The sequence below is a fragment of the Talaromyces rugulosus genome, chromosome II (assembly GCF_013368755.1).
Source record: "Talaromyces rugulosus chromosome II, complete sequence".
Taxonomy (NCBI): domain Eukaryota; kingdom Fungi; phylum Ascomycota; class Eurotiomycetes; order Eurotiales; family Trichocomaceae; genus Talaromyces; species Talaromyces rugulosus.
The window spans coordinates 560,910-583,173 of record NC_049562.1 but is presented as its reverse complement, the minus strand read 5'-3'; the positions used below and the strand labels follow the sequence as shown (position 1 = coordinate 583,173).

Sequence of the window (22,264 nt, the reverse complement as noted above, 5' to 3'; positions counted from 1 at the left end):
AAACAAAAGAAACAAGTGGGATGTAAAGAAGGACAATAGCAATACAATTATTTATCAGCTGAGTGAGTTTTATTTTTTGGACTGAGATCTCCCCCTTGACTCATCGTTCGATCGTTCCGTTCCCCTTTACTTTTTTTCTTCTCCGGGCGGGAACGAATCGGGCCAAGCCAAGCTGTCCCGATTAGGAAATTAGGGTTTGGGGTTCCGCTCGTCACGATACATGGTTTACAACACGTTCATGACAGCATGCTGGATACAGAACATGTTGCGCTGCATGTAATAGTTGCATCAGATGATATTTACTAGCTGGCATTGTTATTTATAATAAGAGCAAGACATATGCAACTGATTGTATCATGTGAGCATGCGCGTCGTCATAGCCTTTGGCAAACCTGGGGTAAGATCAATATTAGCGCGAGTGGCCGCACCGATTGCCGCTGGACTGCCAAGAGAGGAAGTGCTCTTCATTGTATTATTATTCTGGCTTGATCAGGTGGGAGGGTTTACTAGTCGGAATGGTATTGTCCAGTCATGTATTTATTAAAAGACCCGATTGGTCCTGAAAGTCTGCAGTCTTTCTATGGTACATGAGCAGATCCAATTGTCTCTACAGTAGCCATAACTCTTGTTACATACATCAGTATGTTTGAAAGTCCTGTTGAAGGTTGCATATGCTTGCATAATGAATTCCAAAAGAATTGATATAAGCTCGTACTACTGCTGTATAAGGATACAAATCGCGGTGGCGTCACTGACAGACGCCACAGCCAATCGCAACGGCCCCAGCAGGCAGTGTATCGCCGAAGGACCAATCACGCTGCAAGGAATGGATCCACCAGGACATAGTGGATCCAGTTTTAAACAGGAAGCCAATAAGAAGCCATCCCGGAGTGGCAGATGCCACATGCGTCTCGCGTGGCATTCCGATCAGGACTAGCGCGTCTGGCCCCTCTCGGAACTTTTCTATTATTATTCTCTTACTATTCTCTGTTTCAACTTCACTGCTGTACTAGTACGTACGTACTCCGTATGCTGGGACTAATCATATCCTCTGCTGCATACTGCCGTATTAATTACCGGGTTAATACAATGTTCCACGCAGCAGTAGTCGAGTCCGCCGGCCTGAACGGCGCCAAGCGGAGACGCCACCCACGCTTCGGATCAGGCCCTTTTATTGCCGACAGGGAGGGAAATCAGCTGAGGGGACAGATACAACAGGAGCAAGCAATCCTTGCTTGGGAATCCGAGCTGCTTGACGTTGAGTAACGGACAGACAGGGTGACGGGGGGGGCTTGAATTCGCTTCCAGAAGCGATCGGCAGCGCCTGTCGTCACTGCTCCGCTCTTAAACGCGGCGCTGCAAGTCAGTCAGTCCCTCCGCCAGGACGTGAAGCCGCCCATTGATACATGACTCAACGGCGTAGCATCCTGTCTACCACTTTGACGGCGGGGGACGATACACTATACACTGCTGTGGTGGGAGCGAACGCGTAACTAGGCTGCACTTCAAAGCGGTGCGGAGAAGGGATTTTGTGGATGCGCCGGGGAAAACGCCGGGACAATCCATTCATCGCTCAGGAACTTTGTAGAAAGGGAGTGGTAAGGAGTAAATGTAAGCCACGAAGCGTAATTGATTAATTAACTCTGGTGCCCGGACAAAAACTCGGAGGACGCCGTCGCTCCAAGACTCGCCCACGCACGGCCACTGGCTGGTTCTAACTTCTCTCCCCCCGGTTCGTTGCTGCTGCCCCGGACCGTCCGCTGTCCAGGGCGCATCCCGCCAGACTCTCTTTCTGTCCTGTCATCTCTCTCACCACACACACTCTCTCTCACCATTCCTCCTCCCATTCCCACCCCCCCATCGTCTGTTTCCTTCTGTGCCCTCTTTCCCCCCCTCTATCGCTCGTCGTTCTATCTCCTTCTCTCTCTTATCGCTCTTAACAGCCGTTGCTAGCGTTGTCCTTTCGACCGCTGCCGATCAGCCATCCCTACCGAACGAACCGGCAGCAATTAGAATTAGTTGCCTGCGAATCCACCCTTGATCGATCCATTTCGCACTCGAGAAACGCTTCCTCTATCGCTTCTCGCTTCTCGCGCTTTCGCACCACCATACCCAGTGGCCCTTGTGCCCTCATTTATCAGCGCGGCGGCCGTGCCGACCGGTGGCGGAGCCGACTACATTCTGGGGTACCACAGCTACCAGATGAACCCGTTCTTCTCGAACCCGCCGTGCTGTTGAAACAACATGGGGTCGTTCTTCAAGAATCTGAGGGGCAATGCTGTACGTCTGCACCCGCACCCCTGTGAATCTTCTTTTTTGTTCGGTAAACAATGCTGACACTGCCATCATTACAGGGCCCGTATTCGCCCACCTCGGGTCCCAGCCCTCCCAAAAAGGACCCTAATGCGCCCCCGATGACTCCGCTGGAGAAGATGCTCTTGGATTCGGGCCCGGTCCGGGGCGACGGTAGTGACAAATTCTTTGGCATGGAGAATGTAAGTGCAGTCAACTTGAATATCTGATATGATGCTAACTTGCAATCTCAGTATGGAAACACATGGTACGACATGCTCTTCTGAACAGAAACCGGAAACTCGCTGACCTATATACCAGTTATTGCAATTCTATTTTACAGTGTCTCTACTACTCGGTTCCCTTTCGAGAAGCGGTTGTAAACTACCCGAAACGAACGCCCATCGAAACCCTCGAGACCGCGCTCGCCCAGAACCTGAAATTTCAAAGCCCAGAGGCCTTTGCAGAAGCCGAAGCTGCCGCCGCAAAGGCAAAGACTGCCGCCGGACAATCCTCGTCACGAAGTGCCGGCGTGACGCCCGCCCAGCCCACCAAGCCCGAGGATAAGGACTCTCCAGAGTACAAGAAGAAAGTTGCCATACAGACGCTCCCTCTGCTCGATACAAAAGACAACTCCGTCAGTTATGGCATGTCGGAATCTCTTTTCACGTCTCTGAAAGATATCTTTGAGTCGGTGGTTGCAAGCCAGTCGAAGATGGGTGTCGTGCGGCCCCAGCATTTTTTGGAGGTGCTCCGACGCGAGAATGAAATGTTTCGAACAGCAATGCATCAGGATGCACACGAGTTCCTCAACCTCCTGCTCAATGAGGTGGTCACTAATGTCGAGGCCGAATCGTCCAAGCAAATAACAGATGCACCAGTCGACTCTACCGACTCGGAGCAGACGGTGGCTGTCACGGATTCCTCGGCACCGTCCTCTAGCACCCGAGTGGAAGGCTCAACCGGTTCGAAAACACCAAATACAAGTCGATGGGTCCATGAGCTTTTCGAGGGGACCCTGACATCAGAAACCCAGTGTTTGACCTGCGAGAAGGTTTCCCAGCGAGACGAGGTGTTTTTAGACTTGTCGGTAGATTTAGAACAGCACTCCTCCGTAACCTCTTGTCTACGCAAGTTCTCCGCCGAGGAGATGCTGTGCGAACGGAACAAGTTCCACTGTGACAACTGCGGCGGGCTTCAAGAGGCGGAGAAACGGATGAAAATAAAACGCCTGCCCAAGATTCTGGCTTTGCACTTGAAACGCTTCAAATACACCGAAGATCTGCAGAGACTACAGAAGCTTTTCCACCGTGTTGTCTATCCTTATCACCTACGACTATTCAATACCACAGATGACGCCGAGGACCCGGATCGTCTCTACGAATTATATGCCGTGGTCGTCCACATCGGCGGTGGCCCCTATCACGGCCACTACGTGGCTATCATCAAGACCGAAGACCGAGGCTGGCTCTTGTTTGACGACGAAATGGTGGAGCCTGTTGACAAAAACTACGTACGCAATTTCTTTGGCGATCGCCCCGGCTTGGCTTGCGCGTATGTGCTCTTCTACCAAGAAACCACATTTGAAGCCGTGCAGCGAGAACAGGAGCAAGAAGGTTTGCATCCAGTCAATGGCACTGCGGATGTCAAAGAAGGCAACGGCGTTCCGCTTTCCTCGCCGCTCAACCACATTCAAACCTACCAAGGCCCTCCTGATGACGACGCCCATCGTTTCAGTCCGTTGAAAGCCGTGCCCACGGCGCCTCAGATGTCAACGCACCCGGAACATGCCTTTTCCACAAGTCCTCCAGTCCCTCCAATTCCGTCAGATCCTCCCATGAGCCTTAGCCCGAAGAAGAGCGATGTCCACTCTCGCAAGGAACGCGCCAGAGAAGAAAAGGAGCGAAAGGCCGCGGAGAAAGACAAGGAAAGGGCCGAGAAACAGAGGCGGAAAGAACAAGAAGCGAAGCGTAAAGAGGACACGAGACGAGAAGAAGCCGACATGAAAGCCGCTCGTGAGGCGAGCAAGGCAAGCAAAGCCGAAGAGGACCGAAAAATAGAGAACGGAGAAAACGGACACAAGACGCTCACAGGCAGCTTGAATCGATTCCGGCGCAGTAGCAAGAGCCTGAGTCATCGGTTTGTATCGAAAGAGGGCAAACGAGCGGCTTCGTCCGAGTTTCCCCGTTCAGAACTACTTTCTGAGAATGGATCTCCTCCGGATCCAAGACTACATGAACATGTCATTGAGGAGGATGCCCCAACGTCAAATCCTGTCATTCCAGAAACGCTACCTCCATCGACGCCGGATGCTTCTTCCAGAGGAAAACAAGACAAGGACAAGGCAAACCACAAATGGAAAGGGTTTGGGCTGAGGAAGAAATCAATGAGCTTGATGGGTTGATTGCCATCTTCAAATAGAGCACTTGCGTAATAGACAGTGTCTCGGTCCTCTTCCATTCTAGTACATATTTACCAGCGAAATAGTAAATACTATTTCGTTAGAAAAGTGACATCGGTGCATCTTCTCGGATTCACGCACGCGATGGTGTTTTATTACCTCGGTTCCTATACCCTTTACTCGGAACAGCACTGGTTCAACGATATGGCGTTGTAGGGTTAGTTTGGTATTTTATTCTTATTTTTACTATTTTGCATGAATTCCTGGCTATCCAAGCATTTCAAGCCAATTGATCGGTATTGCTTGTTTCAGTTGTTTGTTCGAAGAGCTGTACGCTAGATGTCTAATCGATTGACTGATGACAAAACGTATAAAACGTAGTAGTTTCCTCCTTGTAAACATAAACACCGTGATTCATTGTGATTGCTATTGCCATTTCCGTGTTGTTTTCGTTTTGCTTCGTTGCGCCTCATCCCAGGATCAGTTCGTATATGATGATGACCGCGTTAATTAAAATAAGCGGTACTGTCTCCGTCAGTATATATCCTCTTGGTTCAACACACAAGGAGGAACGCACTTCGCATCACAGTGCGGACACTGGTAATCAGATTGACCGTCTTGGCCTTGACGCTTGAGTTGTCATAACTCGAGCCAAACCCTGGCTCTGGCTGTGAGCGACCCCATCCGACTACTCTAGTCAGCTTTTCTAAATTCCTGAAGACGAGTGTAGTATGTATTTGGTGAAAGGAGTGCGTACTTCTGGCAAGAAATCGGTCCTCGGACAGGACACACACGGCGTTGATCAGTAGAACCGTAACTAAAACAGTCGGTTAGTTGAAAGTACGGGAGAAAAGGTGAGTATTATATATACCATATATTAACCGGCCAAACCCGAATAACAGCATCTTCAAAGACAGGAGCCTGCGTGGTCGTTATTCATCTGGTTGACATGAATATGTCAGGCATGGTTGGTTCTGCCGCTGCTCGAAGTAACCAGATCGCGCTGGCCGTGTTTGCACTGTTTGACTGGGACTTATCGATATCGCTGCGTCGTCAGCGATCGACAACAACAATAGTTGTTCAATGCGCAGCAATGGTGGAAACATGTCTAGGTTATTCGGTGCGTTTGGTATTTCTTTTTGGCATGAAATTTGTAGTTAATTCGAGAATCCAGACGTCGTCATTTACCTGACCATCCCCGCTGTCATCATATTGCATCTGCTCGCCGCGCCATATACTAAAGTCGAGGAGTCCTTCCACCTCCAGGCCACCCATGACATTCTCAAATATGGCATCCCTTCGCCTCGTCTGGGGCTGGAAGAGGTAGCTCGAAAGATTGCTAGTGATTACGACCACTTTTCTTTTCCCGGCGCAGTGCCCAGAACATTTGTCGGAGCGCTTGCTCTGGCAGCGGCTTCGCAGCCGGTTCTATGGCTGGATAGCCATGTGGACAGGCAGTGTCTCGCTCGCGCTGTTCTCGGCTTGTTCAATGCATTCGCTCTGCTGTCGTATGCTCGAGGACTGCACCGGGCTTTTGGGAGGGCGACGGCGCTTTGGTTTCTGCTCTTCCAAGCTAGCCAATTCCACGTTGCCTATTACGCATCACGCACGCTGTCGAATATGTTTGCATTTGGAATAAGTACTAGCCACTAAAATTCTGTTTGTTTTTGACTGGGCTAATCGTCGGGTCTAGCTACAATCGCCTTGCGTCTTGTTCTCCCTGAACCGGGGACTGTTGCCAAAGCGCATTCAAGACACCGGGTCTCCCTGGTCCTTATTACAGTTGCAGGGATTATCTTTCGGTCTGAACTTGCCGTTTTCCTCGCCATGAATACATTTTTTCTTCTTGCAACAAATCGCGTGCGGATAATCAGCGACATCATCCCCGCCGGTATTGTTGGGTTGCTCGTCGGACTGTCGACGACGGTGCTCATCGACTCTTATTTCTGGCAACAGTTCCCCCTCTGGCCGGAATTTGCAGCGTTTAAATTCAATGTACTTGCCGGCCAGTCGTCTGAATGGGGAACTAGCCCGTGGTACTTTTATTTTGTCGATGCGCTTCCCCGGCTTCTAATGAACCCGTTGATATGGCTCGTCGGCATCCCCGCCTCTCTCTGGGCCAGTGCGACACGCCGCGCCTCTGTCTCGCTGCTGCTTCCATCGCTAGCATTCATGGGTCTGTACAGTGTCCTTCCGCACAAGGAATGGCGCTTCATCATCTACGTCGTGCCCGCCTTGACTGCCTCGGCCGCCCAGGGCGCCGCATATATCTGGACGCGCCGCGCCAAATCCATCGTCTACCGCATCCTCGCCCTCGCTCTGGCCGTTTCGACGCTGGCTTCGTTCCTGGTCAGCACGCTCGTTTATCTCCCGGCCTCTGCGGCGAATTACCCCGGAGCATATGCCCTGCAGAGCGTGCACCGACATGCCGACGGCACGCAGCCGCGTATTGTGTTGCACATGGGCAATCTCGCCTGCCAGACCGGCGTGACGCGCTTCCTCCAGCTCGATCCTGATGATTCGGTGGTGTCTACATGGATCTACGACAAAACCGAAAACGAAACCCTCAAAGCCACGCCGCAGTTCTGGTCGACCATCGACTACGCGCTCGTCGAAGACGTCTCTGAAGTTATTCCGCAATCTTCATCAGAAACAGAAACAGAAAAAAATACAATAACAAAAGGAAAATGGCAAACAATCGACACGATAAACAGCTTCACTGGCTTCCGAATCCTGCGTGCCGGCGATATCGCTCAAGGCCAGCTCGAGGCAAACATTATACGCGCAGTCGCTGGCGATGCGGGTGTCGCGCTGTTTGAGAAGGTGAGGGATGGCGTGGTGAGAAGGTTTGTGACGAGGGGAATTTGGGTTGAGTTTAGGATGGAGCCGAGGATTAGGGTTGTGAGGAATTTGAAAGGTGATGATACATTACTATAATTAATTTACTTGTATATAAAGTATGAATTGGATGCATGTATGGGACTGGTTTCGTGAGCAGTAAGATTGGGTAAAACAGCGCTATTCTAACGATAACAAACCATCACTCATAAATGATAAAAAATAGAATAAAATGATAAAAATATCTATACGTGCCCTACATTCAGGTTCTCGCCCACCCACTTGTCATACGGATTCTGCCTCTCCCACGCCCCCGTCTCCTCCGCTCTCCTCTTCTCATACTCGGCCATCTGGCCCTTCCACGTTTCTAGCACCTCATTATTCGTCTGCCGATTCACCGCCATCTGCTCGTGATATGGTCGCTGCGTCTGCTCGTCCGCCTCGCGCCACATCTGACCCAGCACGGCACGCACCTCATCCCGCGCAGCTTTTGCGTTGGGATCGTTTGTGGCTGCTCTTTTGTTGTTTTCGCATTTCTGCTTTGCGCGGATCCAGTAGTCCTTTTGGAATGTAAGGAATGGGTTGAGTGCGATTTTGCCTGGTTTGGCCGGGGGTGAGCCGATGGTGTTGTGGAGGTGCGTTTGGAGCGCGTCGTTGTATAGTTGTTGTTCTTTGGAGAGGGTGGTGGGAGTTTCGGTTGGCAATGTTGTTGTTGCTGTTGTATTAGGTTTTGGTTTTGGTTTTGGCTTTGGTTTGGACTTTGGTGTGAATTCCTTTTTTGGTGTTGTTACTTTTTCAGCAGCGAGGTTTGCATTGATGAATCCTCCATTATAAGGCCCAATGACCTCGCCCTCCTTTGCTGGAACCAGCGGCTTCGGCACTGCTATAGGTCCCAATATGTTGTCCATTATATCCGTCGCCGCTCTCAGCCCTGACAAAAACGCCCCGTGTACAGTCGCCGGGTGCGTGCCACAGGTTGCTTCACCGGCAAAGTGCAGGTTGCCTACACCCTTGGCCATAAGATCGTAATCCCCAGGCAAGGCATCGGCTGCAACAAACGAGTACGTGCCCCGGGTGAACTTGTCCGACTTCCAGCGCGTGACTATGGTCTCTAGCGGGTCTGGGACAGGGCTAGATTTGAAAATGTTGCGCAGTTCCGAAGTGACTTCGGCCACGATTTCCGCGTCCGCCATGCTCTCGGCCTGGTGTGCGGCGTCACCGGCCATCAGCGCGATCAGCAGCGGCACGCCCGCTGTCTTGACGCAGTTCCAGAATAGGTAAAATCGGCCTCTGTTTCTAGCATAGCTTGCCTGTGACATGCTACCGGGCACTTCGGCTTCGCGGAGAAGTCCAAACATGTCCCGGTTGGAGTCCCAAAACACATGATCAAAGACTAGGATGACCTTGTTGAGGACCCCAAAGCCAAGCCGGTCAATCGCTCCGGTTTTCCAGTCCGGTAATGGAGGCGAGAAATCGACGCTGCGGTGTTTAAGTGTGCCCAAGGACCCAGTATAGACGACGTGATCTGCCGCAATAGGGCCGTTTTCAGTATGGACTGTAGTCTTTCCTATACCCGTTGTGTCGTATGTAATCTTGGTGACGGTCTCGTTGGTTCTCACGTCTAGCTTTGTAGGCAACGCCCATAGCCCTCGAGGCAGCTGTTGGTATCCTCCGATGATTTGGCCGTGTTCGCCCTCAAACTCATTCCCCATGTCCTGATCCCAGCCCGACAAACTTAGCCCGTTGAGATTCGTCGCGTTCGCGTATTCCAAATTCGCATAGTGCCAATTCATAAGCCGCATGTCCTTGGGCGTCAGTGGAAGCATGCGTTGATATTGGCCGACGCCTTCGTCCATGACAGCTCCCAGCGTCTGGCTCGAAGATGCCTTGGCAATCTTGTCGAGATCCAGGTCGTCTCGAGCAGAAACACCATCTCGCAGTTTCCATCCCATGTTTTGGCATTCCATAGCCGCCGGCAATTCCTCATCTGGTGCATCGGCCATTTGCGAAGATGGAGGAGGTAGAATACGAGATGCATTGTGTCCGATACCACGACGTAGTCTCGCTGCTGGAAGCAAAAGATGGTGTGTCCCAGCTGCACGAGCTTCCTCAAACTGGCGAACTGTCACGCCATCACTGACGGTTATATCCCGGCCATGGTACATCATATCACGATCTCCCTCAGCAGTGGTATTGATAAGAGTTTTGTGCCGGTAGTTCCCAGAGCGGTCGAGAACGTCGTTGTACAGCCGCTCGTCCATCGCATCTTGAACTTCGTCGACGGGCGACCCGTCAATATCATATATTGTAGAAATATCCCGGAGAAGATGGTATCGCAGTGCTAGCTGCGATCGGATGACCGGATCCAGCGGGTTTCCTCGGTCAAATCCAACAATTATATGAGCCCCCATTTCAGCCGTAGGTCGCAGTCCCTTTGGCAGCAAAATCTCCTTGTGGCTTTTCAAAGGATGTGAATATATACGTCCCCCGATACGGCGTCGTCCTTCTAGTACGATAACCTTTAACGACCCGATTCTGTCGCGATACTGCTGATATAGTCCCTCCAACTGCCTCGCACACGCAAGACCAGCCACACCGGCACCAACAATGACAATCACACGCCCATCGTCTTTTCGGCGGCCCTTTTTAGGTAAAAGGTCAGCCTCCGGTACCTCGACGCAGCCGAAATTAATATATCCGTTCCGCACAAGCCACTCGTAGGCAAAATCAGCCAGGCCCATCCATCTAGCATCCTTTGCACAGCCCAAAGCTTCTTCCCGCGTGACGCTAATCATTGGATTGCGCGTCCACAGCCTCAAAATCCCATTCCGGATATTCAGATAAGTAGTAACGTGTAAATGGCACAGGTGGTCCCCCAATGCCTCTTGCTCGCCTTCATGTAATGCGAAAGGGTTGAGACGTGACGAATATGCGGCTGTAATACATTGCTGAGCGTAAACCGGTCCTGGGAGGCCAGAAGGAATTGAAGACCGAGGTTTGAACTGCTCATAGTCAGGAGCCTCGCGCTCGTACTCTGGTTTAGTATCTAATGTTGTAGTGGGTGGATTCCGAGCAGCGGCCAGGGTATTTGCTGTATCTAATCCAGTGGTCAACAAAATAGAAGGCGACATGGACTGTTTCTGAGAAATGGCAGAGATTATTGAAGCCGACGTATTCGGCGTGTTATAATTCGACGCTTCCGAGTCAAAGCCATCGCGGGAAAACCTATCTGTTGTTGCACTCTGCGACGAAAACGACCCATCGAGTGTAGAATTAGTCTGGAAATGGATCTGGTGTGGCAATTGACAAAGGCCATTGTTTTCATGCAAAGTATTGGCAGTATTCTGAGAGACAGAGCTGTCCACGGACAGAGGCTCTGCAATACGTCGTCGTTTCGGCGCCGGCACCGGAGGTCGTTGCGACGAGGCAGGATAAGTGTAATGCTTGAATGTCAGTGAGTTTGCAGTGCCACTGTTCATCTTCAGGCCTCCCTTGGCCTCCTTTGCCATGGAGGCCGGCGACGATTCTGATATAACCGGTGCAGGGCTCATGGTATATACCCCCCAGTAGACCCAATTATATCCCTCGAAACCCAAATCTGAGTCTTATTGATGCATCGCCGGCACCTAGAATGCCACGCGACTATGCCCTTGATATTTGAAGCGAGATATCCGAGTCCACTAATGTCTCTTCTCGGACATGTATGCATGTATGTTCGATGGCTCGGAGAAGTAATGCTTCGCGCGCAACATCATAGCCTGGCTGTTCACAGGGATTAGCCCACGTAATACCGACAGTATAAAACGCTTGCTTGCCACACATTGTCTGATAGAAAGTGTCCCCAAGACTGCGATATAGCAGAATCGACCCTGGAGTGCGAGAGGGAAAGCGGGTGCGGGCTGGTGGTGGCCTTTCCTCTTCCGGGGGCTCCTGCCCTTTTGCGCCGCCGCTCTCTTCTTCCTTCTTTTTCTCCTTCTTCTTCTTCTTCCACTGCTCGAGAAGCACTGGAACTGCGTCAATAACCCAAGATGGCAGACACGAACTAACAAACTGGTCACGATGCCGCCCTTGCTAGGTTCTTAGAGAGTTTTACGCCCACACTAACTATGGCAAATTTGCTTTTCCATTGGCCCAGCGTATTTCTCAGACCGAGCCTCAACCCACGTTCCGAACGTCGAGTCGCGCTGTCAATATAACGAACTTGTTTTTCGTCCGGTTGAGGTGGACGATAACAAATACATTACTGAGAAGATTCATATTCCATACCGACAATCCATGCGATCCTTTTTCCTACCGCCACAAGATCGAGCTCTCCGGACACAATCCTTCCGTTGTGATGCAAAGAACACCGACACCGATTTGCGCCATTGTATGCTTATTTTTGGACTGGATTGTCGATGATACCTGTTGTCGCTAGTCGCCCTATGAACATGGAGGTCACATAAATACGATACCTAAGAATACATCTACGACGAATGACTAAAACAGGCTAGAACTATCAATCAATTCGTGACTATTTACATATCCAGTCGTATACCAGACATCTCATAATTTCGCCCGGTCCTGCTTGGCCTTTTGATCCCAACTTTTCTGTAAACCAAAATTAACCGCCATATTCCACACGGCCGCTGCAACGCTCACGGGCGGTGCTGCAAGAAGCAGCCATGACCACCACTTGGGACTATGGGTTTGAATGGCCGAGATGGCCTTGTTGACCTCCCTCTCGAGGTCTGCCTTGTCGCCGTCGTTCCAGATAATTACGCCTCTCGAACCCTTGTCGGTATTTTCTTCGGCTACTCGATTCCGGAAAAGCGCCTTTTTAACCTTCTCCCGTACATCACCCTGGCTGCGCACTCGGTTTTCTGCGTCTTCTGCCGTCAAATGTGCATCTCTAGCACGCAGTCTTGCCATCTGCACGGCCGGGTCGTTGACCGCGACCACGACTACAGCGCCACAGATGACATCCATGCCGGACTCAAACAGCAGCGGAACGTCCAGAACCACCGCCCAATGGCCCTTTAAATAGTAGTACAGTAGCGACTTGTATACTTCCCACCGCACCGCCGGATGAACAACCTTGTTAAGAATCGCCCGGTCGCGTTTCCGCTCCTCGCTATCGCCAAACACGCGCCGCCCCAGCGCCGGCCGGTTCAGCGCACGCTGGCCGGTCTGGGGATCTTCTGGGAGCAGGAGCTCCGGCGTGCTCGGTCCAAAGTAGTTGACTATCGCCTTGTACCCAGCTGTGCCGGGTTCGACCACCTTGCGCGCGAGAATGTCGGCATCGATGATGGGTAAGTTGTGCGGTGGAGACGAGAGTAGGGAGGAGACGGTGGATTTCCCGGTGGCTATCGAGCCCGTCAGGCCGATGATAAGCATATTGTATCAATTAGTTGAATATTCCAGGAGAGTTTCTTTTAATGCGAGATCCGTTGTTGATTTGGTGGTCGTGAAAAGGCCGAGTCTTTCCGCGGTGCTGGACAAGCCGAGGGTATGGAGCTGCCTGTATCTAGCTATTTGTTGGGCGTGAGAGGTCGACCAGTTTATGGTAAGGCCATATTAGCGACAGTAAAGCACGCTTATCTCAGGAACTTGTTCATTTGAAAGCACCGGGTTGTCGAGTTGCGAGCGAAGGAATGGCCAACGTCATCGGACCGAGGCCGAGGTTGCCCGTTGCCCCTCTTGGCATCGGCTTGTTTATCCAGCAAAGAACAACTTCGTTCGAGTTGTTGCAACAGACAATAACATGAGTATATTCGCGGTCTTATAGAAACCACTGGTTTTTTGATCTCTGGTGTGCCAACGCAACATTGTCATGAGCTTGCAAGGCATTAGTATCAATTGACATGTGTTTAAACAAGTTGCTAGTGCAAATCCTGCATTACCAATGCTGAATCGATATTCTAGCTTGTATATCAATATCAACGATGACCGATCCAATTCTTTCTCGTTGCCAATCGACAACACTAGCGTTCTATATGGCTAACTTGAGAAGATTCGGAACGTATTCACCACATGTGCAGCTGGCAGCATTGAAATATGCAAGTCCCAGCAAATGACGTGTATACATTGACACTGACCGGCATTAATCGTTGCAGTATTTTGAGCCGTGACATTGTTGAAAGCCTAAGAAGAAAATAAATAGTAGGAGAGAGGAGCGAAATCGTGCCAACCTTAAAGAATAACGGACAACCCTAACCCTGGCCTTAAGAAGAATGGTCGTCTGATACATCTATGGTGTTGAATTATAACGAACTGCGCGTCTTTATTCCATATACGTCTATGTTGATGGTTTAGAGCACATAAGAGAGCTAACACCCTAGTTTAGCGTGGTAAATTTTGGGCTGAATCTATTTTAATTTCAGCCACCTTCTAACAACTTATGCCGTTCCGCAGTCCATGCCAGGAGTATCTCACGGTAAGCATCACGCGAGTCCATGTAAGGCTCGTATCTAATACACAGTATCTCCATTACTGCATAAGATACCAGTTCCTGTTCATCATATTTCCTTTTCAATTGTGGAACAAATTCTGGGCTAAGAGGAAGTCTTTTTATAAGATCAAACAGCAGTGTTTCCGACATTTCAAATGCCATTGCCGCAGCCCACACTGGAACTTCACCATCGTCATAGTTAAGCTCCATCTTAATTCCATATTCGTCAAGCAGCACCTTTACGACTGCCTCATGCCCACTTTGTGCAGCCCAGAATAGAGGCGTCTGTCTAAAAGTCAATGATTCTGAATCTGGATCATGTCCATTTTCGCATAAGGCTGCAGTCGCTTTTGCTAATCCAAAGTATGCGGCGATATGGACTCCAGTTAATGGATGTGACAGGTGCAAGTTGTAAATATTATCATCTTTAGAAGGCATTATGAACTGGGCGGACGCAAAAACTTGGGAATCATCCTCAAGAACCTTCATCACCTGTTGTAACTCTACTGGAGCTTCGCGGCTATGATGTCCCCAATTCGCTGCAGCATAACCGTAGAGAGGATGGTGTCGTAGTCGTTCCTCAAATGCTGCATGTGTTGGACATATACCGGACTGGAAGGTGCTGAATGACAAATAGGTAATGCAAGCATTCGCAATATCTGTCTCGGCATTAAGAAACCAGGTATCTCTGGTGGTTTGGAAGTATTCCTGTGTGGTATAGTGGACTAAGCGGATAATATTGCTTTCCTCGTCAATAATAACCAAGCCAGCGCATACCGAGGCAATCAGCTCAGCTTTTGTGATATTGGCTTCGTCAAGAGCCGAAGCATTGTTAACAACAGCCAACGCATGTTGCAGTTCCTGTGGAGTCAGAGGCCTTCTAGCGCAGGATATCCATAAAATAGCCTTGAAAGCAACTTCGCGGAACCCTGGTTTCTGGCTCTGGATTCTCTCCATGGCTTCCTCATATGCCTGACGGTATGCATCAGTTCCTTTTGGAAGTTTTTCTAAATAACATTTAACTTGTCTGAGGTTTACTTTGTCCTCTAGCGAGTCTAAATGAAGTGTTGCAAGAAGGAACCTATGTGGAGCTACTAGTTAGTCAAGAGAAATAGTTGTCTTCTAAAGAAAACTTACATTCCATCTGCCGCGTTAATAATTGAAACCTTTACCTCCTCTTCTAGTTCAGGGTTTTCCTGAACTACTAACGGCAATCTTGATACATTACCATCGAGATACCTCCGGATGTCAGCTTCACTAGCACGGATCTCGAATGAAACAGCACGTTTCCTTTTAAACTCATTCTCAATCTCGGGGATGTGACGTGATGTGACAAACAGGTTCGCTCTGGTCTTCGTCTGCAGGTTAAATACCTCGTGCAAAAACTTGGACCGTACTGCATCAGATGTTTTGCACTCGTCTACCGCATCGATAATGACGAAGGTCTTTGAAAACTCAGCAATTATAGAGGCTAATGTATCCGAGATCTCATCAATGGAGGGTTGGGTTTTTCTGGGATAATGTTTTTCGTAAAGTCTTTTCACACATTGAGGAAGGATAGATGGTCCTTGGGCAAATTGCTTGAGTAGATTCAAGAGAAGGTGCGTCAAACTTTGCTTCTCTTGTCGCCGGAAATCGCAATATATATATGCAATACCAATCGTATTAGATTCAGGGAATCTTTCATGGAGATAGTTAACGACAGAAGATGTGGTCATGGTCTTTCCTGCTCCCGGGACACCAGGACAAAATAATATTCGGTTGTTCTGGGCCATCCACTTCTGAAATAGATCAGACTGCAGCAGTTCTTCCGCAGTCCCTGGTTGTCGGTTTCTGGTAAAGTCATTGTGCTGAGAAGAGTAGTCGGTTTTGCTAAGCCAGTCCAGTATAGTTTTCTGCTCTTTATTGTATTGCCGCTGGGTGAGCGTGCTGATATTTCTAGCTATCTCTTGGACACTCTCGTAGACACCTGGACGGCCATCATGTCAGCAAAGTAGTGCAAAACGCTAAATGGCGATGTTATTTCTTGTCGATCTAGGCAGTCTCATGTAGTTTCTAACCAGACATGGAAATCAATATATAGCTGGCATATAACTTACTTTTTATTGTTGGCATCACCTCCACATCGTGTGACGGTACCATTGAAAGGAATTCTTTTGCAAAAGCTGCTGCCACAGCTGCTGCATGTTCTTGCCAGTCCTTGTTTTTATGCGAGTCTGCGTAGTCACAGATACCGCGGATGACAAGACATGGGAAATCGTTTATCAGTCCGGCCGCCTCCATTTCAAAGCAAAGGACATTGCCACCAAACTTCTTATTGATCCCATTTCGGCGAATGGCATCCTTGATAACTTGGTTTCCAGAAGCGATGAGGCCATAGTGAATGCGCATATCACGAGTCGGGGGCCTCCTCTTCACCATTTCAGCTGGATCGCAGTAAGCGCAGCTCTCCTGTGCTTCTTCCTCCTCTTCGTCATTTTCCCAGTCATCTTCGTTCTCTGTAATCTTCTTTTCGACGTGATTATAGCTAGATCGGAACACCACATCCTTTAACGAGCCAGATCGCAGGTACTGCGGCGCCAGCTTTGGCCATTTCTGCTTCAGATTCTCGAGGTGGCTGGGAATATCCGAACCTTGCATGTCGTGCTTGGACTGCAACTTGGTAAGGGCCGTCAACAATGTAGCTGGAGGACTATTCAGGGATCCTGTTCGTTCAAAGCTATTTTCCTGTCTCGTCTTGCCAAAATCCCATTGCACCACACCGGGATACGCACCCACTGGCTTGCTAACGACAACGTCACCCAACCTGACTTTCGGTGGAACACCACCCCCGATGCCGACCATGAGGCCGAATTTAATTGATGGAAACGTCGACAACATGTGAGCCGCTACCGTGGCTGAATTGCTACTGCCTATCATTCCCATGGGCAAGCAAGCGATAACAACATTGTGTTGGCCGATACGCCCAAGAGTATATGAGTTATGGTCATGCTGGGGCTTGGGAAGGTCTGCATGTATCTCGTCCAGCATCGCCATGGCTGCGGTCTGTTCTTTTGCCAGGGCGCAGACCCATCCCACGGTGTACTCACCATGGGGCAGAGCCGTGGAGGCCATAGGGGCTTGTAAGTGTTGATAGCTGCACCGAAGGACCAAACGTCCTTTAGGCAGTCAATCTATAGTATAGACCAGGAAACAATAACTTTTGCGGTTAGACAGTGTGAATGTCGCACATTATTTATAAAAAGAAAATTATTCACTGCAAATTTACAATCAGAAGCGGGGTTTGGGCATCTCAGCCTTGTCCTGATGCTTGTGGCTGTGCGCGCCTTCATGCATGAGGTATGCATGTAGAGCAGGGATTACGAACCTCTCAATAGAATCGTATGTTCTCTTTGGACTTGGTAAAGACACAATTTCATGCTCCCATACATTCACGGGTTAAATATCGAATGTACCTATAACAGCCAAGAAATTGTTTAAAAAAATCTCCCAACTAATCGACCGTAATATCTACAAGATCCTAGAGAGAAGCTCACCAGCCACAAATGCCGGCCATCCTTTTGCATGAAATGACCTGCTAGCATTACATGTAGGCACCTGCACCGGCACCTTGCTCTTCTCCAGCTCCGTGGTTAACCAGCCCTTGGTTGTATGCATACCAGTATAGATTGAATGCATCATAGTAAGCGTGCGGGCTTGAATGTAAATATGTCGGAACAGTTAATCAATGGGATACAAAACCAGTTAGCAGTTAATGGCAGGTAAACTCAAATTTAGCTAAGAGGCTTTCATAAAGATTTTGTTAATCCAATTCTATAACTTGCTATATTGAGGCATGTAAGCAATATCCCCGTATATTCTATTACTCTATCTGATAAATATCGTTATTAATATTGAAATAAACCCAACCGAACAATGCCCAAACAACGCACTTGTTTTCCCAAGCCTTGGACGCCCAAATATAAAGTCAAAACGCCGCCAATGCAACCATGTTTTATATAACCAGGAAATCATTCCTGATTTGTAAGTGTTGAAAATTCCCAATAAAAGACAGACCTAGAAGATAACTTCTGGGACGTCCCGTGCAGTGGGATCCTGTGGTTCTCCATTCCATCCTATATATGGCCATCCCTCTGGCAGGTTTGAAAAGGGAGGCAGGATATATCGGTCCTCGCAATCCCATGGTGAGCAATTCAGGTCGCATAGTCCCCAAACTTTGCAGTAACATTCTGCAGCGTCGGGGCAATGGATTGGCTCCATTCCAAAGATCACTAATGATGTTAGCTTTAATCTTCTCTAGAGAGAGAGAGAGAGAGAGAGAGATGTACTGTGCCACGAGTATTCCATAATCCGCCCACTCATCGCATCGTCGAGATCCGTCTCGAGCAGCCACTTCTTGTAGCGCTGGTAGTCGCTCTTTGGCCGCTCCAAGATTTTCCATCTGGCCACGCCAAACTGGGCGCAGCACGAGACCCCGACAGCATCCGGGACCTTAGTCCCGGGAAACAGTGCTTTGAAGCCATTCATAAAATATGCACCGGCGTGTACGACATCTATGTCGCTGTCTGTCATCGGATGGATTTCTTCTGGGCAACCGAGGACCCAGGCGCAACGCAGATTGACGTATCCGACCTCTTCAAGGTACGGGATCTGAAATCGGTTGATCATGGGGACACCGTCGTAGTACGGGTCATCGTTGTGCCATTGGTATCGCGAGGAGTGTATAAAGAGCATGTGATCCGGTAAATGGTCGTAGTTGTCAATAATGTAACTGCACTTGTCAGTATTCTGACACGGAAGTTTTTTTTTTTTTTTCAAACGAGATCAAAACGTACGTCAAATATACCATCGACTCCCGGCCCTTGTTCTTCACAACAGTCAAGTCGGCCGTTTTATCGTCAACGACAAACACATTCTTCCGCCAGTCGGGTAGGTTATCATAAAGCCAGGTGGTGTTGTCTCCCAGCATGCTCGCAACGACCAGATCCTTTTTAGAGGCCGTCGACGCAGGCGTAGGTGCAGAGACCGGCACCTGAAGGCCGGCCCCTGCGGCCTTTGCATTCGGGCTCGAGAACCTTTCCAAGCTGGCCGGACTGCGTGACGAAGATCGTGACGACGATATCGAGGTCGACAGGCGGTGATTCGGGGTTGTCGAAATCCAGTAGATACCACACAGAACCATCAGGGCCAGGATGAGAGGCCTCAGGCGGCGACGGCCTGAAACCGGTCTCATGGGCTTCACCGTTCCATGGAGGAGCATCGCGACGGCCCTACGAATCATCTCCGGAATCGGTCGTCTGGCCTTGACGCTAATTTAAGGCTCATCGGACCGGGGCCGACCAATGCAAGACTGGCCCAGACGGATAGTGCGGGAGTAGTGGGAGCTTGTTTATAGGAGGGTCAAAACGACGGAGTTTGAGCTTGTAGGACGCAGGTTCATGGCGGGCAGCGAGTGACTGTGGTGTTCTTTGCAAGAGGAAAGAGAGAGAGGAGAGAGGAGAGAGGAACCAGGAGCAAAGAAGCAAGTACTGTGGGACGGGCTGTGGGCAGGTCTGGCCGGTTGCGTGTTGCGCCTGCCAAGCCCCGGTGGGCCCGCCCCGTCTACGTAATGCACTCACGACGCTCTTGCAACAACTCTCTTTGATGCTCTTCCAGTCGATCCAGGTCCAGCCAGTTCCATCGCTGCGAACATCCTTTGATAGCGCTGTCGATCCATCGTGCCGGACAATTAGTTGCCGGCGCAGACGTATGCAAAAGGGCCGAGCGTTCGCTACGGCCTACGGATTATCGGGATCGCTTCGGGATCGCTCCACGGGCGCTTTTCAGGGGAAGAGTTCAAGAAAGTGAGAAACATGATGGATAAATCAATAGTCAGTTGATCGGTCATTCGACACGCGGTTGGCAACTATATACGGGGTATACACCAAAAAGCCATGACACTATATACAAAAATTGGCATATGCGCGGTCCGACGACTAACTCAACCTGGCACTGTGCCTGCCACTGCCGGGTAGTATCCTGAAAACGGCTTTTTCATGTTGAAGCTGAACAAGGAAATGACGATTGCCGTCTAACCGCACTTCGCGATGCCGTTAAAGTACCACAGGTGCGCGGCAATGTCCAGTCCCGTGGGAGTTCCGTCGTTGCCCTGGTCCGAGTCAATGCCCTGGACGACCGTGATGTCCGTCCCCTTGACGCTGGCGTTGGTGGCCGCCGTGTCCCAGTACTCTGGAGTTGGCTGGCTGTAGCCAAAGTCGAGAGGAGGCAGCTTGGGGACGGGGTCATCCGTGTGCGTGACTCTGTAGTTGGTTCCACCGGATTGTGACGAGAGGAAGGTTGCAAACGCAGTGTTGCCGACACGGGGGGAGCCATATGTATACTATTTCGGTCAGTTGTCAATTCGGAGAAATACCAGTTGATATCGGAGATCGGAGGCCATACCAAGTCAACCTTGTTTCCAGCAAGGCGCAGGTCGACCGCCGCGAGAGTCGCTAGGGCAGCGCCCAGGCTGTGGCCCGTGGCGACAATCTGATAATCCGGGTTGGCAGAAACTGCATCCGACAACTGGGCCGTGATATTGGCAGAGACCGACTGCCACGCCTTGGTGAACCCATCATGAGTTTCACATCCATCGCACGTCGCCGAGGCGTCGATCTTGGCAAACTTGAGATTGGCAATCCAGTTCTCAAAGTTGTGGGAGCCGCGGAATGTCAGGACAATCAGCTTGTTGGTGTCGTCTTTGGCGATGAGTCCGGTATTGTCGCCGGTTCCAACGCTGGGGGAGGGGTCAGTACGCTTCAATCCATGGACACACGATTGGTAGACTCACTCATAGAAGGAGTAGAGAGCTGTTGCACCAGCTTCCTGGACAAGCGGACAGTTGTCTGCCTCGCAAGAAATAGTTGCTCCGGCGGCAGCATTATAATCGGAAGCGCAGTACGCAGTGGCTGAGTACTGCTCGAAGAGGTTCAGGTTGGCCAACACGTCCGCCGAGACATCTGTCACTATGTCAGCTACCGTTCCGATTGCAAGGCTTGTTTCTCTAGTGAGTCTAGTCTTTCTTACCACGGCGAACTGGAATAGCCAGGGCTGAAGCCGACAAGCCAAGGGCAGCGACGGCCAGAGAATGGGCTGACTGGAACATTGTTCTGGTGTTGAGGCTCTTCCGACGACTCTTACTTGAGAATGAACTTGCAGATTTCAGCCTCCTTGCAGAATCCAGCCAGGGCTTGAAGAATCCAGGAACCAGCAACTACAGAAACCAACCAACATTCCGGGCAACCAAGGCGATATTAATAGTACGCAGTAGCTGTTTCTTTTCCGTCCTGGGCGACCCCCTCGAGCTGAGATTGAGTTGAGGCAGCCAGGGTAACACCAGCTAGCTTCAAAGGGCCTGATCTGACGATAGAGAGGGGTGTACCATTCCCCTTGCATGCGCTTCTACCACGTATCTCAACACGTTAAAAAGCGGATGGCCAGCAGCGCTGTAACATTAACATCGTATTCGCACGCGGGAAAAACGCCTATTGGACGTAGCTGTTGGGATCGCGCAAGAGTGAGAGCCGCGTGCTCTATCGTGCTACCCGTCCGAGTGGCATTATGGGCGTTGATCCGAATCAACTAAGGCCTTAGTCCAGGGGCGATCGTCTAGAAATAGTAGTAGAAATGACCCCTAGAGGGCCTAGTTTGGGGTGTGATCAGCCGTCAGCCGAACTGTGCGTCTATCTGTTAGTATCGGCTGTGCTTCTAAGTTCTGATGACCCTGATGACCCGATCTATTAATATTACTATGACAGAGCACGGAGCACGGAGTACAGAGTCTACAGACTGTCATGTACTTTTGAGTTTGTGAAACATTGTTATTCCATGATTAGTAGACTGCTAATATTTATTGTCCTCTGCCCGCAGCATGCAACTACCACCATCCCCACGATAGATGCGTTACATTGCCTTGCAACTACTCAGACTAGTAGTATAACCTTCTCCGCTCCCAATGCCGACATCGACCGATTCGATTTTCTTCAATTTCAAGCTTAACCTAAATACACCCTTGATTCGCTGCTCGGTCTCTGATTCTCCGGCGGATTCGGTGCATGTTTCTCTTTCTGTCTTAGTTGACCACCTACTCATGCAGGTCTATCCGTATACTTAATATATATAGGTTAAACCGGCGGTCACGAGGACATCGCTTTGATCGATCAATTGATTGATTGATGGACAAGAAAAAAAACTAGAGTGGCTAAGTCAGCCATGTAACCTTGGACGTAACTTCAATTTGAAATGCCGAAATATTGTCCCACTGC

The 22,264-nt window shown here is 50.0% G+C and overlaps 7 protein-coding genes across 7 annotated transcripts; 2 read left to right on the top strand and 5 right to left on the bottom strand.

Moving 5' to 3' along the window:
• Nucleotides 1-2,244: 2,244 nt before the first annotated feature.
• On the top strand, nt 2,245-4,696 carry TRUGW13939_02646 (uncharacterized protein; the record flags this gene model as incomplete). The annotated part of the gene is made up of 4 exons (XM_035485837.1): nt 2,245-2,280; nt 2,355-2,495; nt 2,547-2,560; nt 2,614-4,696. 4 exons carry the CDS (start codon nt 2,245-2,247, stop codon nt 4,694-4,696), a joined length of 2,274 nt encoding a protein of 757 aa, XP_035341730.1.
• A 466-nt stretch (nt 4,697-5,162) lies between these two features.
• TRUGW13939_02645 (uncharacterized protein) lies at nt 5,163-5,598 on the bottom strand (the record flags this gene model as incomplete). The annotated part of the gene is made up of 4 exons (XM_035485836.1): nt 5,163-5,218; nt 5,271-5,381; nt 5,451-5,510; nt 5,565-5,598. The coding sequence occupies 4 exons, from the start codon at nt 5,596-5,598 to the stop codon at nt 5,163-5,165; spliced, it is 261 nt and encodes an 86-aa protein (XP_035341729.1).
• Nucleotides 5,599-5,776: 178 nt separating this feature from the next.
• Nucleotides 5,777-7,630, top strand: TRUGW13939_02644 (uncharacterized protein; the record flags this gene model as incomplete). Its single annotated transcript, XM_035485835.1, has 3 exons — nt 5,777-5,813; nt 5,868-6,332; nt 6,387-7,630. 3 exons carry the CDS (start codon nt 5,777-5,779, stop codon nt 7,628-7,630), a joined length of 1,746 nt encoding a protein of 581 aa, XP_035341728.1.
• Nucleotides 7,631-7,776: 146 nt separating this feature from the next.
• On the bottom strand, nt 7,777-11,082 carry TRUGW13939_02643 (uncharacterized protein; the record flags this gene model as incomplete). Its single annotated transcript, XM_035485834.1, has 1 exon — nt 7,777-11,082. The coding sequence occupies one exon, from the start codon at nt 11,080-11,082 to the stop codon at nt 7,777-7,779; it is 3,306 nt and encodes a 1,101-aa protein (XP_035341727.1).
• Nucleotides 11,083-12,076: 994 nt separating this feature from the next.
• Nucleotides 12,077-12,907, bottom strand: TRUGW13939_02642 (uncharacterized protein; the record flags this gene model as incomplete). The annotated part of the gene is made up of 1 exon (XM_035485833.1): nt 12,077-12,907. The coding sequence occupies one exon, from the start codon at nt 12,905-12,907 to the stop codon at nt 12,077-12,079; it is 831 nt and encodes a 276-aa protein (XP_035341726.1).
• A 982-nt stretch (nt 12,908-13,889) lies between these two features.
• On the bottom strand, nt 13,890-17,075 carry TRUGW13939_02641 (uncharacterized protein; the record flags this gene model as incomplete). The annotated part of the gene is made up of 3 exons (XM_035485832.1): nt 13,890-15,042; nt 15,099-15,930; nt 16,061-17,075. The coding sequence occupies 3 exons, from the start codon at nt 17,073-17,075 to the stop codon at nt 13,890-13,892; spliced, it is 3,000 nt and encodes a 999-aa protein (XP_035341725.1).
• Nucleotides 17,076-18,017: 942 nt separating this feature from the next.
• TRUGW13939_02640 (uncharacterized protein) lies at nt 18,018-21,105 on the bottom strand (the record flags this gene model as incomplete). Its single annotated transcript, XM_035485831.1, has 8 exons — nt 18,018-18,232; nt 18,290-18,732; nt 18,797-19,231; nt 19,580-19,643; nt 20,037-20,340; nt 20,403-20,736; nt 20,791-20,959; nt 21,027-21,105. The coding sequence occupies 8 exons, from the start codon at nt 21,103-21,105 to the stop codon at nt 18,018-18,020; spliced, it is 2,043 nt and encodes a 680-aa protein (XP_035341724.1).
• Between the last annotated feature and the right edge of the window lie 1,159 nt (nt 21,106-22,264).